General features: G+C 39.3%; 1 protein-coding gene across 1 annotated transcript in view; it reads left to right on the top strand.

Moving 5' to 3' along the window:
• Positions 1-20,090, top strand: part of SVEP1 (sushi, von Willebrand factor type A, EGF and pentraxin domain containing 1) — a 202,616-nt gene that overhangs the window by 116,246 nt on the left and 66,280 nt on the right. The window contains exons 19-25 of the mRNA XM_068973794.1: positions 10,186-10,347; positions 11,087-11,178; positions 12,307-12,403; positions 14,122-14,235; positions 15,065-15,178; positions 15,977-16,178; positions 19,788-19,945. Coding sequence (XP_068829895.1) covers positions 10,186-10,347; positions 11,087-11,178; positions 12,307-12,403; positions 14,122-14,235; positions 15,065-15,178; positions 15,977-16,178; positions 19,788-19,945 — 939 coding nt within the window. The remainder of the gene's footprint in view (positions 1-10,185; positions 10,348-11,086; positions 11,179-12,306; positions 12,404-14,121; positions 14,236-15,064; positions 15,179-15,976; positions 16,179-19,787; positions 19,946-20,090) is intronic.

Below are 20,090 nucleotides of genomic sequence, written 5' to 3'. Positions count from 1 at the left end.
ATATGTCTGCTATATGCAAAGAATGTAAATAACTGTCTCTTCATAGAGTGTTTCCTTCTATTCAGCCAGTCGGTACTTAAGTGTAAACACCCATAATATAAACACCATCCTGGTACTGTTAGGGACACACAAGAAGCACATGACTTGGTCCCAGGCCTCAACACTAGTAACCATGTGACCACATAGTATGAGAGAAATACTTGTCAACCAGGAACTTAGATTTTCATGTACAAAATGAGGTCTTGTCTTATGTTCCTTGAAACTCGAAAAATACATCCTTTGGATTGTGACCTTTGTTCCCTGCAGTTTGAAGATTTTCACGAGTGGTTATCCACCCTGGCTGCCTACTAGAATCGTTGCACATTCATATCAGTATTGTAGCCACTTATTGACTAGAGACATCTTGGTACATCTTTTGTTACCTGAACATTATTGACCAGAATGTTTCAATATTCACTTATCTACCAGATCATTGGGCCACAGGAGTAAATTTCTGCAAAAAATGCCCCAGTCAGTAACATGTTAAAAATACTGAAACCCAGTCTCCACCCCCAGAGAATTCTGGTGTAAGTTTACTGGTTTTCTTCTGGAGATCCCCCCTCTCCCAATGTTGTTGTTTATGTCTGACTCTTCTGTGACCCCATGGACTAGAGCCCACCAGCCTCTTCTGTCCTTGGGATTCTCCAGGCAAGAATACTGGAGGAGGTAGCCATTTCCTTCTCCAGGGGATCTTCCCTACTGAGGGATCAAACCCATGTCTCCCTCATTGCAGGCGGGTTCTTTACCACTGAGCCACGAGGGAGACCCAGAGTTGCCCCAGATTCTAAAATGCGACCAATTTTTGTTTCTCAAGTGTCACCATGGAGGGTTTGTTGAAACATGGATTCCTGGGGCCACCCCAGAGATTTTAATGCAGCAGGTCTGGTAAAGGCCTTGAGAATTTGCATTTCTAACTAGTTCTCAGGCTTGCCTGATAGCACAGTTGGTAAAGAATCTGTCTGCAATGCAGGGGACCCTGGTTCAATTCCTGGGTTGGGAAGACCCATTAGAGAAAGGATAGGCTACCCACCCCAGTATTCTTGGGCTTCCCTTGTGGCTCAGCTGGCAAAGAATTTGCCTGCAATGCGGGAGACCTGGGTTCAGTCCCTGGGTTGGGAAGATCCCCGGAGAAGGGAAAGGCTCCCCACTCCAGTATTCTGGCCTGGAGAATTCCATGGACTGTATAGTCCATGGGGTCACAAATAGTTGGACATTCTCAGGTGATGCTGATTCTGCTTGGTCCAGGGACCCCACATTGGGAACCACTGGTTAAATAGAAATATGAAGAATATTGTTTCAATTTCAAATAGTTCTAACATCCTTACCAGGTACAGCTTTCCAGCAGTGTAAAAACTGGAAGACAGAAACAAAAGTAAAAAATGAAAACTTAGAATGACAGTGGGACTCCATCTGACAAATCAGTGTCAGCCTATTGCCAGAAACTTAAAAAAACAACCTGCAGTGATATTGCAATTCAGTAGAACTTTGCAAAAAAATAGAAAGTTGTTTACCTCTGTCTGTTACACCACTGGGAACAGAACAAGCATGCCTGGCGAAAAATGACTTTTTAAAAAATTGTGTGTCCTACCCATTCTGTATACCCTTATTGAAAAGCCGAAGGCCTATGGCAATCTGGACTTCCCAGGTGGCACTAGTGGTAAAGAACCCATCTGCCAATGCAGGTAGACTTAAGAGACACGAGTTTGATCCCGGGGTGGGGAAGATCCCCTGGAGAAAAGAATGGCAACCCACCCCAGTATTCTTGCATGGAGAATCCCATGGAGAGAGAAGCGTGGCAGTCTGCAGTCCATGGGGTCACACAGAGTCAGACATGACTGAAACGACTTAGCACGTATGCATGACAGTCTGAAAGTTTAAAAACATCTCTTATTGAATGCGTGATGTTTTAATAAGCCAGTCTGGTGGTTCCTGATTTCCCCAAGGTACACACACATATATACATCTGTATCCAGTTAGAGACTGAGATTCCTGGAAAATGAATACTTAGAATGCTTTGAGTGTAGATGTGGGGAGGGGGCAGGGGGCAGCATTGTGTTCTGGGAGTTACAGTCCCTGTAAGTTGAATGCTACTCTAAATATATGTTTTATATGCTGCATCTGTTTGAATCTCAGAACCAGAATCACAGTAGGTGAAAGCTTCTTAGACATGAGGAACTGGGCAAGTAGTGTTCATCAACCTAATGCTTCACTGAAGAAATGAGAAGAAAGGTTAGCTAGGACCTACTTGAAACTCATAAACCATGTGTGTTGTGTAATACCAGCTGTGGATTTTTTTTTAATTAAAAGTCAAACAAAACCTCACATTATGGTTGAAAGAGATCTACCAAAGACTCTCTTATTTTGTCAGTGTACAGTCTAACTTTGGAAGAAAGTCTGCAGGAAAAATAAGTCTTCTCTCTTTCCCTTCCTCCCTCCCTCCAACTGCAAAAGCCAACTAGGATTTTTACAGTGAAATAAGTTCATATTTGACAATTTTTTCCTTGAAGTTTCCAAATAATCCTTGAGGTTTTCTAATACAAAATTGCCACAATTAAGACGCTGTAATTCCCAGAAATTCTTTAAACTTCTGGTAACTGCTCTATTTCTAATATTCCTAGCATATGTTTAACCACATTCTACTTGTCATGAGTGGAAAATCAATAGTAATTGGTAATGACGCTTTCCCCTGCAGTGCTGGATAAGCACCATTTTGTTTTTACTTTAAGTGTGTGTGAGTTCTAGAATAGTGCCTCATATACATTTCTGTAGTTTTTAATCAGCCCCCTTTTTCCCCGCCCCTTCTTTCTCTCCTTTTCCTCTTTTTCTTTCTGTACTGCTTTATTTTTATGGGCATGTTGTACAGTTTACCTTATTTTTTGCTGATGTATCACTTTTTGCATTATATAGCCTTTGAACTTGAAATATGCTAATGGAGATCATTGGAGAAATAACTCCAGAAAGAATGAAGGGATGGAGCCAAAGCAAAAACAACACCAAGTTGTGGATGGGACTGGTGATAGAAGCAAGGTCCGATGCTGAAAAGAGCAGTATTGCATAGGAACCTGGAATGTCAGGTCCATGAATCAAGGCAAATCGGAAGTGGTCAAACAGGAGAGGGCAAGAACGAATGTCAACATTTTAGGAATCAGCGAACTAAAATGGACTGGAATGGCTGAATTTAACTCAGATGACTGTTATATCTACTACTGTGGGGAGAATCCCTTAGAAGAAATGGAGTAGCCATCATAGTCAACAAAGAGTCCAAAATGCAGTACTTGGATGCAATCTCAAAAACAACAGCATGATCTCGTCTGTTTCCAAGGCAAACCATTCAGTATCACAGTTATCCAAGTCTATGCCCTGACTAGTAACGCTGAAGAAGCTGAAGTTGAATGGTTCTACGAAGACCTACAAGACCTTCTAGAACTAACACCCCCAAAAGATGTCCTTTTCATTATAGGGGACAGGAATGCAAAAGTAGGAAGTCAAGAAACACTTGGAGTAACAGGCAAATTTGGCCTTGGAGTACAGAATTAAGCAGGGCAAAGGCTAATAGAGTTTTGCCAAGAGAACGCACTGGTCATAGCAAACACCCTCTTCCAACAACACAAGAGAAGACTCTATACATGGACATCACCAAATGGCCAACACCAAAATCAGATTGATTATATTCTTTGCAGCCAAAGATGGAGAAGCTCTATACAGTCAGCAAAAACAAGACCAGGAGCTGACTGTGGCTCAGATCATGAACTCCTTATTGCCAGATTCAGACTGAAATTGAAGAAGGTGGAGTAAACCACTAGACCATTCATGTATGACCTAAATCAAATCCTTATGACTATATAGTGGAAGTGAGAAATAGATTTAAGGGACTAGATTTGATAGACAGGGTGCCTGATGAACTCTGGATGGAGGTTTGTGACATTGTACAGGAGACAGCAATCAAGATCATCCCCAAGAAAAAGAAATGCAAAAAAGCAAAATGGCTGTCTGAGGAGGCCTTACAAATAGCTATGAAAAGAAGGGATGCAAAAAGCAAAGGAGAAAAGGAAAGATATACCCATTTGAATGCAGAGTTCCAAAGAATAGCAAGGAAAGATAAGAAAGCCTTCCTTAGTGATCAATGCAAAGAAATAAAGGAAAACAATAGAATGGAAAAGCCTAGAGATTCCATCAAGAAAATCAGAGATACCAAGGGAACATTTCATGCAAAGATGGGCTCAATAAAGGACAGAAATGGTGTGGACCTAACAGAAGCAGAAGATATTAAGAAGAGGTGACAAGAATACACAGAAGAACTGCACAAAAAAAAGATTTTCATGACCCAGATAATCACGATGGTGTGATCACTCACACTCACCTAGAGCCAGACATCCTGGAATATGAAGTCAAGTGGGCCTTAGGAAGCATCACTACAAACAAAGCTAGTGGAGGTGACAGAATTCCAGTTGAGCTATTTCAAATCCTGAAAGATGATGCTGTGAAAGTGCTGCACTCATATGCCAGCAAATTTGGAAAACTCAGCAGTGGCCACAGGACTGGAAAAGGTCAGTTTTCATTCCAATCGCAAAGACAGGCAATGCCAAAGAATGCTCAAACTACTGCACAGTTTCACTCATCTCACATGCTAGTAAAGTAATGGTCAAAATTCTCCAAGCCAGGCTTCAGCAATACGTGAACCGTGAACTTCCCGATGTTCAAGCTGGTTTTAGAAAAGGCAGAGGAACCAGAGATCAAATTGCCAACATCTGCTGGATCATGGAAAAAGCAAGAGAGTTCCAGAAAAACATCTATTTCTGCTTTATTGACTATGCCAAAGCCTTTGACTGTGTGGATCACAATAAACTGTGGAAAATCTTTCAAGAGATGGGAAACCAGACCACCTGACCTGCCTCTTGAGAAATCTATATGCAGGTCAGGAAGCAACAGTTAGAACTGGACATGGAACAACAGACTGGCTCCAAATAGGAAAAGGAGTACATCAAGGCTGTATATTGTCACCCTGCTTATTTAATTTCTATGCAGAGTACATCATGAGAAACACTGTGCTGGAGGAAGCACAAGCTGGAATCAAGATTGCCAGGAGAAATGCCAATAACCTCAGATACGCAGATGACACTACCCTTATGGCAGAAAGTGAAGAAGATCTAAAAGGCCTCTTGATGAAAGTGAAAGAGGAGAGCGAAAAAGTTGGCTTAAAGCTCAACATTCAGAAAATTAAGATCATGGCATCCAGTCCCATCACTTCATGGGAAATAGATGGGGAAACAGTGGAAACAGTGGCTGACTTTATTTTGGGGGGGGCTCCAAAATCACTGCAGATGGTGATTGCAGCCATGATATTAAAAAACGCTTGCTCCATGGAAGGAAAGTTATGACCAACCTAGACAGCATATTCAAAAGCAGAGACATTACTTTGTCAATAAAGGTCCGTCTAGTCAAGGCTATGGTTTTTCCAGCAGTCATGTACATATGGAAGAGTTGGACCATAAAGAAGGCTGAATGCCAAAGAATTAATGCTTTCAAACTCTGGGGCTGGAGAAGACTATTGAGAATCCCTTGGACTACAAGGAAATCCAATCAGTCCATCCTAAAGGAGATCAGTCCTGGGTGTTCATTGGAAGGACTGATGTTGAAGCTGAAACTCCAATACTTTGGCCATCTGATGCGAAGAGCTGACTCAACCCCGATGCTAGAAAGATTGAGGGCAGGAAGAGAAGGGGACGACAGAGGATGAGATGGTTGGATGGCATCACCAACTCAATGGAGATGGATTTGGGTGGACTCTGGGAGTTGCTGATGGACAGGGAGGCCTTGCGTGCTGCAGTTTATGAAGTTGCAAACAGATGGACATGACTGAGCAACTGAATGGAACTTAAAATATCATTAATAAATATAGGAGTTATATTTAAGTATATTACTGTGTCAGGCTTCCTAAGTACCTCAGTGGTCAAGAATCTGCCTGCAATGCAGGAGACCTGGCTTCAATCCCTGGGTCAGGAAGATCCCCTGGAAGATGAAATGGCAACCCACTCCAGTATTCTTGCCTGGGAGAATCCCATAGCCAGAGAAGCCTAGGAGGCTACAGCCCGTGTGGTTACAAAGAGTCAGACACGACTTAGCTACTAAAAAAGAATTAATATAACTATGTTAGTATAATGTAATATTCTTTATAAATTTCATCTATTATCATGTATTAGGATATTAAACAGTCTTGAGTCCTTGGTTAACAGTCTTGAGTCTTGGTTACAAGAGTCTGAAGTTTTTCAGTTTTTTAAAAATGATTTTTGCCAAAATAATAAGTCCCACAAATGACTTTTGGTTGATGGTGGTGTTTACATGTGGTGCCAATAGAAGGAAAGATTATTTGTGGAACAAGATAACAACACTTGACCGTCTAGGATGAAGTTAAAAGGCTCAGAATGAGAGCCTTTGACTTCTGGCTTTGTCATCAGAACCCAGTGTCTCCAAGACTGTATTTTTTCCCTTTATACCATCAGGGGACAGGCCTGTGGGGTTACATTTTTCCCTGTTCATTTTAATGCTCTATTTTTAATTCTATTTTTATGTCACTTTTGGCATACTTAAATATTTTTTCTCCTCTACAGTAAAAGAGGTGAGAAAGATTTTGTTTCATTTTTCTTGACTTAGAAACCATAGTTTCTTTGTCCAAGATTCAAATCAAAAACTTCTCCCCTCTTTCCTTGTGGTGTTAATCCGTTGGGAACTGTCATGTATATGTCATGTCTGTGTATTTAATACTGTAGTAGATAGTGCTATTATTATGTGTAAATGTATGTTACACATTCATATGTTGTATGAGTGCGTGTTAAGTCACTTTAGTCGTGTCTGACTCTTTGAAACCCTTTGCACCACAGCCTGCCTGGTTCCTCTGTCCATGGGATTCTCCAGGCAAGAATACTGGAGTGGGCGGCCACATCCTCCTCCAGGCGATCTTCCCTACCCAGGGATCGAACCCACACCTCTTACATCTTCTGCACTGGCAGGCGGGTTCTTTCCCACTAGCACCACATGTGTGCATGTGTATGTACTAACTACATATGTAAATCATATATTAAATGCTGATTATTCACTCTTGGAAAGTACATTTGTGATGACAACTGTTTGCCCTTGGAATGTAATTTAAACTAATTTCCACCTGAAAGTTTATTTTGCACTTTCTGGATCAAAAAGCAAAGAATAGGCATCACGGTACTATGTTTGCTGTTTTGAGGTGACAACTGGCTTATTGATTTTTTTATCTTAAGATTTTATTATTATTATGTCTGAGTATAATTGTTGACTATTATAGTATAATTATGTCCTACAGCTGGAGAAGGCAATGGCACCCCTCTCTAGTACTCTTGCCTGGAAAATCCCATGGATGGAGGAGCCTGGTGGGCTGCAGTCCATGGAGTCGCTAAGAGTCGGACACAACTGAGTGACTTCACTTTCACTTTTCACTTTCATGCATTGAAGAAGGAAATGGCAACCCACTCCAATGTTCTTGCTCGGAGAATCCCAGGGATGGGGGAGCCTGGTGGGCTGCCGTATATGGGGTCACACAGAGTCGGACACGACTGAAGCGACTTAGCAGCAGCAGCAGCAGCATGTACTACAGCTGACAGTGTAATTCTGTCAGGTTTTAGGGCACAGTCTTTTTTTAAGAGTGAGGTCGTACTGAAAAAATTATATGAAAAAAGTAGTTTAATTCACTATAGTATCTTGAGTTTTACAGGTAGCATTTATATTTCTAGCATATGATACACATTCATAGATGTCTTTTCAAACAGAAAATTTATACTTTTATCAGTGGAACATTTATGCTTTCAGTTAACTATTAATAATTAGCTTTTGGGAAAGTATTAATACCTCTTCTAAATAGGCAATCAGTTTTGGAAATTTGAGAATCAGGAAACCTATTATAAACTCCTGTAAGTTTAGTTACCTCTCCCACTCTAGTACTCTTGCCTGGAAAATCCCATGGACGGAGGAACCTGGTGAGCTGCCGTCCAAGGGGTCGCTAAGAGTCGGACACGACTGAGCGACTTTACTTTCACTTTTCACTTTCATGCACTGGAGAAGGAAATTGCAACCCACTCCAATGTTCTTGCCTGGAGAATCCCAGGGATGGGAGCCTGGTGGGCTGCCATCTATGGGGTTGCACAGAGTCAGACACGACTGAAGCGCCTTAGCAACAGCAGCAGTAACAGAGTAGATTATTTTATTCTTGGTGAAACCAAGATACTTAGAGCTTAAAACTTTTCTTGAATGTGGCAAATGTAGTGACCAGAATTTTTTTTTCTAAATATGCATTAATATCTATGTTATCTTCTGCCATCTATTGATTCAACTCCTGAGTTTTGTCAGTTGGGTACATAAAAGAGATCTTTTACAAAAGACTTGGCTGGCTGGCTATGCTTAAAAAATTTGATCTAAGCATCTTGAGATGATGACAGGCGTGTTGTCCTTTATTTAATGTCTGTTGTCCTACTGATGAAGGGATGCCACCACTTGGAGTATCCTGCTTCCTTGAGCCTCAAGTGTATCTCTAAATCTTTCAACCTCTTTGGTAATTGTTTCTGCTAAACTAATTTTTATTATCAAGAATCCAAGACCTAAAGGGAAAGTATGCTGATACACTGAGTAGCTGTTTCCCTGTGTTCTATCTTCCATGCCTAATTTTATACAGTTAGTTCTTAATAGTTATAGTAGTTTTCTCAGCTTGTAATGACTTTCGGGCCCACCCAAATGACTCCAGTTCACACATTCCACCTGAATTTGCCTTTGGATCATTGTCTAAAACCCCAACCCACAGCTTTAGTCATGGATAATCTACCTCACTGCCCCTCTGCCAAATGTAACCAAAAGTTATTGAAGGAAATCCATGTTATGTTTGGAGCTTTTTTCTTTTTAATTTTATTTATTTATCTAATTATTTTTTGGCTATGCTGGGTCTTTATTGCTTCTCTGGGCTTTTCTCTAGTTGCGGCGTGCGGGGACCGTTCTCAATTGTGACGCTTGGGCTTCCCATTGCGGTGTCTTGTCTTGTTGCAGAGCGCAGGCTCTGAGGCGCGTGTGCTTCAGTGGTCATGGCTCCTGGGCTCTAGAGCATGGTCTTAATAGATGTGGTGCATGGGCTTAGTTGCTCTGCAGCTTGTGGGATAGTCCCAAACCAGGGATCAAACTCCTGTCTTCTGCACTGCTGGGCAGATTCTTTACCACTGAGCCACCAGGGAAGCCCAGAGCTCTTTTCTCATATTCCACCAAATATTGGCAAGAGAATTTCAAACTTGGTTAAATAACAGTATTCAACTACATGTAATATATGAAAAGCATTTTAAACACAAAATAATTAACAGGTTTTTAAATAAAAGACCCCCCAATACATAATAGCAACTATACAGGAGCAATAACCATTTCAGATAAACATAAAAATAGAACTTCATGTATCATGAAAATGCAAATTAACAGAGCAGTTCCATTTTTACTTTCAAATAGAAAAAAGGTGTTCTGATGAGCATGTGATGAGAAGGGTGATTTCATACACTGCTGATGGGGCTGTAAATTACATTTTTAAAATGATTTTGGCATAATATATTTATGGCTTTAGATTTTCATATCTTTAGCTTTAACTAAAGGCAAGTGTAATCCCAAGGAAATAATCAGAGTTATATAAAAAAATTTGTATAGAAAATTTCATGTCAGCATTGTTTATAATTTTAGAAACTATTAGAAATAAACAGAACTGGTAGAAATAACTGTAATTGTTCAGTAGTAGAGGAAATACGAGAACAATTATGGTCTGCCAGTGAGATGTAATATATTTCATTTATTAAACCTGTTCTTTAATGCTTTGGGGAATGGTTTACTTGTGATATAAAGTGAAAAAATCACAATACAATATTATATGACCAATTCTGATTTTTATTAAATTAATGTGTGTTGTTAAAGATGGGAAGGAAGCAACAATGTATTTACTTAAGTGGTCTGAGTATTACTTAATGATCTGGGTATTAAATACATGCAAGAGAAAATATCAGCAATGTGATAGCTAGCTTTCTTACAACCAAAGGTTAATGCACTTCTTTCAGAAGTAGGGTATATTGCTTTATAAGCACAAATGATATTTTCTTTCTTTTGCAGTGCCTTGTCCAGTGGGAGAATTCTCTCGTTCTGGGTTAATGCCCTGTTATCCATGTCCTCAAGACTACTACCAACCCAATCCAGGGAAGTCCTTCTGTTTATCGTGTCCCTTTTATGGAACTACAACCATCACGGGTGCCAGATCCATCACAGATTGTTCCAGTAAGATGATACTACTTCATTTCTCACGTTATCCTGTATGGGAGAGCTTTATCTCCGCAGTAACTTTAATTGCAACTGTTACATGTTCAGTGCCTTTGGGTGTCTGGATGTAAGCTGTCCTTTGAAGGGGTTTTTGATGACAATGACTCAGATTCTTCACTGTGGGAATGGCGAACTTCACAACCTCCAAATTTTGAAGAGCCTAGAATTTAATGACATGTCCCATCTGTCTCTTATGTTCTGTCTTTTTATGTAACTAGAGGAAAATATATGTGGCTTTACTGACTCTGAGAAGCAAAATCTTGACTGTGGCATTTGAATAGAGTCTCTTCGTAGAGAACAAACTGTGGTTGCCCGGGGCGAGGGGAGGATGTAGAGGGGGGAATGGAGTGGGAAGTTGGGAGTAGAAGAGATCAGCTAATATATATAGAATGGATAAACAGCAAGGTCCTATTGTATGGCACATGGGACTGTATATTCAGAATCCTATGATAAACCGTAATGGAAAAGAATAAAACACAAATCTATAAAAATATGTTAAGTTACATATATCTTCACTTTTATATAGATATATATATTTAAAACTGAACCACTTTGCTTCCCAGCAAAAATTAGCCCAACATTGTAAGACAGCTATACTTCAATTAAAAAAGAAAAAGGAAAAAATAGAATGCACTTAATTGGCAATATCTACTACACCAAATACGTTTCTCAGATATTTTCCCTTTAACTTTATTAGGCTTTAGTTCAACTTTCTCAGCAGCAGAGGAAAGTACAGTGCTTCTTTCTTCTCCTGGACATGTCAAAAAGAAGTATGAAGTCAGCAGTCAGGCAAGTCTACTTTGTATTTGTAAAATTTTCTCTAATGGAGTGCTTGGAAAACAATTTCTCATTATACATGTCACACAGAGGAAAACTACCAGACTTGAAATTTCAACTAATCAAGGCTCATGAATATTATCAATGAATAATTGCATTTGCTTATGACTTATAATAGGAACTTTCCAAGAATGCACCATTAGAAGTCCTAAGTACCAGAAACTGGAATTTTTCCTTGCGATGTCTGGTGTAGAGAATTGTGGATGTGGAGAGTCTTTTGATTTGCCAATAATTAACATGTACCATGAGCATAACCCATCATTTGAGTAAGAATGTTGGGATTAGCCAAGGGCCTTTTCTGATTAGCGGGACAAGTTACTCAACTTCCATGAAAGATATTTAAATTTTTTTCCAGCTGGAACGGCAGGGGGGAATCATTTATTGGAGAAAAGTTGTGACTTTTTTAAAAATTAAGAAACATAACTCATAAACATAATGATTCTCCATTTATTTTTTAAAGACTAGTTAAGACCAATTATTTTGAGTGATTCAGCCATTAATCTGAATGCACCTTGCCCAATGTCATAATAAATTCCTAGGCTTTAAGTATTTTTAAGGAGGATAATGAAGTTATATTTCTTATTTTAACTTCCTGCTTCCAAACAGTCTCACTTGTAAGAGCTTCGTAAGTGAAGCTTTGAAACTGAGCCTAATGGACATAGAACCTCTAAAGACATGACTGTCACCTCTGGAGACATATTAGAATCCACTGGCTAACTTATAATGATGTGCAGATATAACTTCCAGAGATTCCTGATTTAGCTGGTCTGGTTGGGACCTATCCTTAGTAAACTTTTTAAATGCCTTAAATGAAGTCTAATGTGCAACCAGCACTGAATGACACTGCCTGGGTTTAGCAGAGCATCACTCAAGAATGATATATAGCATTTGTGCCCATATATGGCAATGTTATGCAGGTAGCTGTCCTGTGCCCATATATGGCAAGTACCAATGTTATGCAGGTAGCTGTCCTGCTGGACTCACTTGGAAATAAGAACCAGCTAATGCTGTCAATCCTCTAACTCCCAACTCAGAATTGTTTTGAAATGAACTTGTCTCTGATAAATTTTCTTTTCACAGGTTTTCCATGAATGTTTCTTAAACCCCTGCCACAATAGTGGAACCTGCCAACAACTGGGCCGTGGCTATGTGTGTCTCTGTCTGCCCGGATATACAGGTAACACAGAGGAATGCAAATTTTCATGTATCTTTCATACTGCATCATTGTAACTTGAAGTTTCAAACTTTGAAACTTTAAAAATAAATGCCACAAGATACATTAGACTGGGGACTTCCCTGGCAATCTAGTGATTAAGATTTCACCTTCAAAAATGCAGGGGGTATGGGTTTGATCCCTGGTCAGGGAGCTAAAGATCTCACATAACTTGTAGCCAAAAAACCAAAACACAGAACAGAAGCACTGTTACAACAAATTTAATAAAGACTTTAAAAATGGTCTACATAAAAAAAAAAACTCAAGATAATGATGCACAAAAATTTGGTTGAACAAGACAGACCAATATGTGAAAAAAGTATACAGATCTTACAAATGACAATTTTCTTTGCATATTTTGGAGGAAGAATAAAGAATCATCTTCTCTGTGAAAAAATCACATCATAACTTACAATTTAAATTTGAATACAGTTCCAGAGGTCATGTCCAAGGTTGCATTCTAACACAAATTAAATGCATGACAGTCAACCTAGAACAGATTGTCTAGCATAAACATTTTTAAACAGACTCCAGTTTCTCTCATTTGTTTCACACGAATGGAAGTGCTTATGGCCATGATGTGTTGTTTATTTCTATCTTTCTGCAAGCTGTGCTTAGGAAAACAGTATGGCTTTGAACTTGATTATGGAGGAATTATGTAAGAATTGTGTTTTCTTGCAGCTTGGTTCAAATTCCAGTTCAGTACAGAAAGATAATGTTTTTTTGAGGAGAAATGAACTATATATTAAATGTTGCAGTTCATTTAAAATAATTTCCTGTTTTCTTCTAGAAATGCAGTTTTTCCTTTTTGAGTTTTGTGTCACCAACATGAAGTATTTTCATGAGAAAAGTGGTATTTAGATAAAAGAATTCACCACAAAAGAGAAGTTGGAAGATAAAATACAGAATATTGTCATTCCACTTATTTCAGCATGTGCACACATGTATGTGTGTGTATGTTTCAATTTTTATAAGAATTTTTGTCCCAACATTTCATAAGAAATAATGATCTTGTCCTAGAATTTTATAAATGATAGGTGGTTGAGAAAAGCATAGTATCGGACAATGATTCTCAAATTTTGATGCTTATGAGAATCATCTGGAGGATTTCCTAAAACACAGACTGTGGCATTTCTGTCACATTCCCAGAGGATTGCAGATGCTATAGGTCCAGAGACCATTCTTTGAGACCTCCTCGTGTAGAAGAACATGGATTTCAGCAGAATTAGTCCATAGAAAAAGACTGTGTACCCTATGAGAAGATAAACCCTATTCTAGGGCACCTGGCATATGAGTTGAGCTCTGGCAAGATTTAGCACCACCCCCATTCCTCAGCCAAGTGGCCTTGGTAACAAGTACATGTGACTTTTTACTTTTCACTTTGGAATCAAACTAATTCCTGGCTCCATTTTATGCTTCCAGATTTCTCTCTTTCCCCTCTACTTCTGACTTGGGATCTTTTGCTGTCTTTTATGTGTCCTTGTAAGGATAGCTTAAATCTATTTAGAAAGAGGTAATACCTTCATGAAATGACTTAATTAGATGGTAATTCCTAACATATTGCCTTTTTCTTCATCACTGCCACTCCCTATAAATTCAGGTTATTGGGATAATTACCTTTAAAGGACGGTTCTGTTTCTGTTCATCCTCTCTTTGATTGACCTTCAGTGTTTGCATTTTAGGCTTAAAATGTGAGATAGACATTGATGAATGCAGCTCACTGCCCTGCCACAACAATGGAATTTGTAAAGACCGAGTTGGAGAATTCATTTGTGAATGCCCATCTGGTTACACAGGTAAGGAAAGAGTGTCTCATTCTTACAGTATAAACCTTTGAAACTTTAAAATAATGAGTCACCATCTCACACCTGTTAGAATGGCTGTCATCGAAAGGTAAGAGAGAACAGTGCTAGTGAGGACGTGGAGAAAAGAGGACTATTGTGCACTCTTGGTGGGAGTGTAAATTGCCTCAGCCATGGCGGAAAACAGCATGGAGGTTCCTCAAAAAATTGGAAATAGAATTACCACACAATCCAACAAGCCCCCTTCTGGGTATCCATTCAAAGCAATGAAATCACTATCTCAAAGAGATATCTGTACTTCCATGTTCATTGCAGCATAATTCACAACAGCCAATCACCAAGATATGGAAACAAGTATATATCAAGAGATGAATGGGTAAAGAAAATGTGAGGAAGGTAGGTAGGTAGATATCCTTCAATGCTATGTCGCTTCAGTTGTGTCTGACTGTGACCCTGTAGACTGTAGCCCACCCGGCTTCTCTGTCCACGGGATTCTGACAAGAATATTGGACTGGCTTGCCATGCCCTTCTCCAGGGGATCTTCCTAGAGGGAAGGGATCGATCCCACACCTCATTATGTCTTCTGCATTGGCAGACAGCTTCTTTACCACTAGCGCCACCTGGGAAGCCCTCTGTATAACATGTACTGGGATATTATTCAGCAAATAACTGTATTTGGCAAAGAGCGTATTTTTTTTCCACAAATATATTAGCCTTGATTTCCAATTTCTCTGCTCTTAACACCTGAACAACTTGCTTGAAACTATTAGTCTTAAATTCCTTTCAGTTTTCTCAAGCGCAAATATTCTGTGATTCTTTACAGGTCAGCTGTGTGAAGAAAATGTAAATGAGTGCAGCTCCAGTCCTTGTTTAAATAAAGGAACCTGCGTTGATGGCCTGGCTGGTTATCACTGCACGTGTGTGAAAGGATACATGGGTAAGATGTTTCTGTTCTTCCCAGCTGTCTTAAAGAGTTCTGTAAAGCCTCACAAATCATGATATTTACTGTTATATAAGTGACATTATATAAGTTAATGTTAATTTTATGATTTTATAACTGCACCATGTTTTTATAAGGGAAAGTCCTTATTTTTGAGGAAATTCACACTGAAGTATTTAGAGGTAAGACAGCATCAGGTCGAAAATTGACTAAAGCAATTCAGAAAAAGTAATACGTTCTTGTACATGTCTGTGTATATATGTATATGTAGAGACAGAGAAGACGAGTTTATATGCTAAGACAAACACTCAAGAAGTAACTGGAGATGATAAAATATTATTATAAGTGATGCTAAATAATGGAATATATGTGTGTGTATGTGTATATATATATACATATACACATACACACACATATATAACTGGTAAAGAATAAGTCCAACACAGAAAATGATCAGTGACAGAAAGAGGCAAGATCAAAGATACAGATGAACATTTTGAACTATGTAAGCTAGTTTCATTTTTGTTTAAACATTATCTCAGGCATCCATTGCTAATGTTAGTTCCAGAAAAAGGTAAGATAAAAAGAGCAGATTATCAAAAATACAGTCCTAGAATGATTTAGAAAAGCTAGAGCTTATTTAAGGATAGGTCCCTAAGCTGTTTGGTCACCTAGTGGCTCTACAGCCTCCATTTCATCCTTTCGAAGCAGCATCCTCCAAGGAGTCCTCACCTTGATTCCAGTTTTCCAGAGGGGTTAACCTTTGAGCTGTCTCTCATCCTCATCCATCCCCAGGCCTACACTGTGAAACAGAAGTCAATGAATGCCAGTCAAGCCCATGTTTAAATAACGCAGTCTGTGAAGATCAGCTTGGGGGGTTCTTGTGCAAATGCCCACCTGGATTTTTGGGCACCCGGTGTGACATAAACATGGATGAGTGTCTCAGCCAACCATGCAAAAATGGAGCTACCTGCAAGGATGGTGCCAATAGCTTCAGGTAATAGACTAAGCCTGGCTCTTCTTGCTGTTTTTATTATCTTAACTGTTCAGTCATTTTACCATCTTTACAGAATATTACTTTGAATTCCAGGCCAGCCCTTCCCAAATCCTAGCCCAAGGATAAGCTATGGTAGAATCTGACTACCACCTGATGTTCTGATTTCCTACCTCTCGGGTAAAGTCTATAATTTTGTAATAGACAATCTGTATGTTTTAAGTTCCCCTGTGTTTCTGAAGCAGAGCTGGACTTTGAAACCACTATTCTATACTTGGAAAGTCATAAAAGATAAAAGGAAGGACATTTATTTAAAAGCAAATGCAGAATCACTATTCAAAACCTAGTTTTAAATGTTTTATATTTTAGCTGGCGTTTTCCCACCAACTAAAATCAGAAGGAATAGTGCAATTCTACCGTCACAGAGCCATTCTATGACCATGATTTTCAAACTTTCTTTTTAGTTTAATGTCCCTTGTTTCCAGGGAAATCAGAGTGTAAACAAATAAAAAAAATTAAGCTTTTGTGGTTGAAAATAGTGGTGTTTTGGGGGAGAAAGACTGGCTTCCTAAGGCAGGTCTTAGGGTACCGGTAGGAAGCAGTTTGAAAACCAGCACTTTTTTTTTAAATCACTATCAAGTCATCTCTGTTCCATTCAGTTCCCCTTGCAGGATCTGTGGCTTCTGCAGTACAAAAAGACAGACTGGCCTTTCTAGCAGAATTTTAGGGAACATTACTGTCCTCAGTAAGCAACGGGTTCTGCAAGTTTTCAAAAGCTGAAAGCTTAAAAAAAAAATTCTACCTCAGTTGCAACATTTCCCAGCCCCCTTCCATTACCATCCCCCAAGAGAGCTAGGACAATATCTGGAAGAAATAGGGAGCCAGTTTTGCCATTGAGACTTTCACTCTCAATGTGAAAATAAAGATCTCAGTGTAGCATCAACTTTTCATAGGTTGTTAAATATCTTCAGGCATATAGCACCTAACCATAGGCAATGAGACATTTCCAGATGAACAGCAAGAGTTCCAAACTCTCCCCAGGGTCCAAAACAATTGATCAATACCAAATTTGTCTAAATCCTAACTAGAGGAAAGGTGAAGTAGGCAAACTCTCCACTTCAAAAGGAATGCTGATTGCCACCGAAGTGAATCTGTTTCACAAAGATACTAAACTACTATAATGATATCAAACATGGACAGATATACATCAGAAATTAAAACAACATTGTAAATCAACTACAATAAAATTTTAAAAAACAAGTATTTTTAAAGTATTTCCAAAAAAAAAGCATGGACAGATAAAAATGAGTGAAATTCAGCCAAAGTAGGTTTACCATCAAATACACAGAACTCCATAAAGATGCCCACCAATTCCAACTGAGATTTTCTTTTAAACCTCCAAATACCATTTATTTATATTATTACCAATATCAAAGAGATCCCCATATAAACATGCTAGTAGTAATATTAACTACATTTATTGGGCAGATCTTTTTAAATTAAAGATATTTCAGATATACTGAAAATTACAGTTCAGTTCAGTTCAGTACAGTTCAGTCACTCAGTCGTATCCGACTCTTTGCGACTCCATGAATCGCAGCACACCACGCCTCCCTGTCCATCACCAACTCCCGGAGTTCACACAGACTCGCATCCATCGAGTCAGTGATGCCATTAAATTACAAAGAATAATAAAAGTCATACACTCACCACAGTAGTGATCAATCCTTAGCCTTTTGCTGTATTTGGTTCATATCTTTCATTTAAAAAAAAATAAACTGTGAAGATAGATTTGGAGTCCCTCCAGTAAGCGTGCACACACACACATTCCTCTTCTTCCCTAATAGTAACCACTGTCTTGAAGTCAGTTTATAACTTTCTCATTCAGATTTTGCTTTACTACATATATGACTTCATAAACAATAAATATTATAGTTTTACATGTTACATAAGTAGTGTCATACTATACATATAATCCTTTTGTATTTTGATTTTCCTTTTGATACTGTATTATCAAGGTTGGTAATTTGCCTCTAGTTTGCTCATTTCAACTGCCAATTAGTATTCTATTGGATAATTATACCACAGTTTATTTTCCCAGTCACTTCTTCATGAACATGCAGAATGATGTTGTAGAAATTCGTTACACTTGTCCTGAACACCTGGCAGTCATCTCCGAGAATTCATACTACAAGTGGACATACAGGGCTCTGAAAATGCGAACCCTCCACTTTATTTGACATTGCCACATGGTTCATGACACTCTTGTCAGTATTTGACATCACTGGATGTATTTTCCATTTGGAGGAGTTTAAATGGCTTCTTGCATTGCTCAGAGACTGTATGGCGTGCTGATTGAGATCGAAGTCCTTCACCACCACTTAGTATCTAGAGGACTTGGGCAAATTAACCTCTCTGAGCCATGATTTACTCATCGTAACTGGGAATAATGATATTCTTCATCATTATAAGGATTGAATTAATGTATGTGGGGATTCCCAGGTGGTGTTAGTGGTAAAGACCCCACCTGCCAATGCAGGAAGACCATAAGAGACACGAGTTCAGTCCCTGGGTCAGGAAGATCCCTTGGAGGAGGGCATGGCAACCCACTTCGGTATTCTTGCCTGGAGAATCCCATGGGCAGAGGAGTCTGGCAGGCTACAGTCCATGGGGTCGCAAAGAGTCAAACAAGCTAAAGCAACTTGGCATGGCATGTGTTAGTGTTTAGAAGAGCATGTGAGCTTTTTATATTTTTCCTAGCACTTTGTGGTGAGAGAAAATGGCAGTGTGTGAATAAGACTTCACCTTGACCAGAACTAATTTCTACTCTATTTTTACTACTGCAGCATTTCAAGTATATGTTGTCTTCAGTTCAGTTCATTTCAGTTGCTCAGTCGTGTCTGACTCTTTGCGACCCCATGAATCGCAGCACACCAGGCCTCCCTGTCCATCATCAACTCCCGGAGTGCACTCAGACTCACGTCCATCGAGTCGGTGATGCCATCCAGCCATCTCATCCTCTGTCGTCCCCTTCTCCTCCTGCCCCCAATCCCTCCCAGCATCAGAGTCTTTTCCAATGAGTCAACTCTTCTCATGAAGTGGCCAAAGTACTGGAGTTTCAGTTTTAGCATCATTCCTTCCAAAGATATCCCAGGGCTGATCTCCTTCAGAATGGACTGTTTGGATCTCCTTGCAGTCCAAGGGACTCTCAAGAGTCTTCTCCAACACCACAGTTCAAAAGCATTTAAATAGGTTTATTTGAATGAACTTTAAAAAGTAAGAGTTAAAGCACCATTTTAATGTGGAAAATGTGTTTCAGCATTTCAGGATTTTTAAAAAATTCAGTTAAACTGAAAAAAAGGAAAAACAAAAACAATTCACCTATTTTTCCCACCCCATGCCTCTGGCAACTGCCAGTCTGTTTTGTAGGCTGTGGGTGGGCATGGGTGGGTGTGTATACACATATGTATATTTAGATTCCACATACAAGAGAGCTCATATTAGCACCAAACTTTCCCGAGTCTTTCTAGACAGTGCTGCCATTAATGGGAGACTGCTTCTGATGCCTTTCTGCAACTCTTCTAATTGTTACAACATTTTGTATTGTTTCAGGTGCCACTGTGCAGCAGGCTTCACAGGGACACACTGTGAGCTAAACATCAACGAATGTCAGTCTAACCCCTGTAAAAATCAGGCCACCTGTGTGGATGAATTAAACTCCTACAGCTGTAAATGTCAGCCAGGATTTTCAGGCAGCAGGTGTGAAACAGGTATATGTGAGCTTCATGTTGTTAAGAACGATACCAGGTACAGTGATAACAACATCAATTTTTACTTGCACTAAGCACAATCTATATACCAAAAACTATGTGAAGCATTTTGTACTTATTGAATTTTCACAGCCATCCGGTAAAC

The sequence above is a fragment of the Capricornis sumatraensis genome, chromosome 6 (genome assembly GCF_032405125.1).
Source record: "Capricornis sumatraensis isolate serow.1 chromosome 6, serow.2, whole genome shotgun sequence".
NCBI classification, from domain to species: Eukaryota; Metazoa; Chordata; class Mammalia; order Artiodactyla; family Bovidae; genus Capricornis; species Capricornis sumatraensis.
This window is presented reverse-complemented; position numbering and strand designations above follow the sequence as displayed.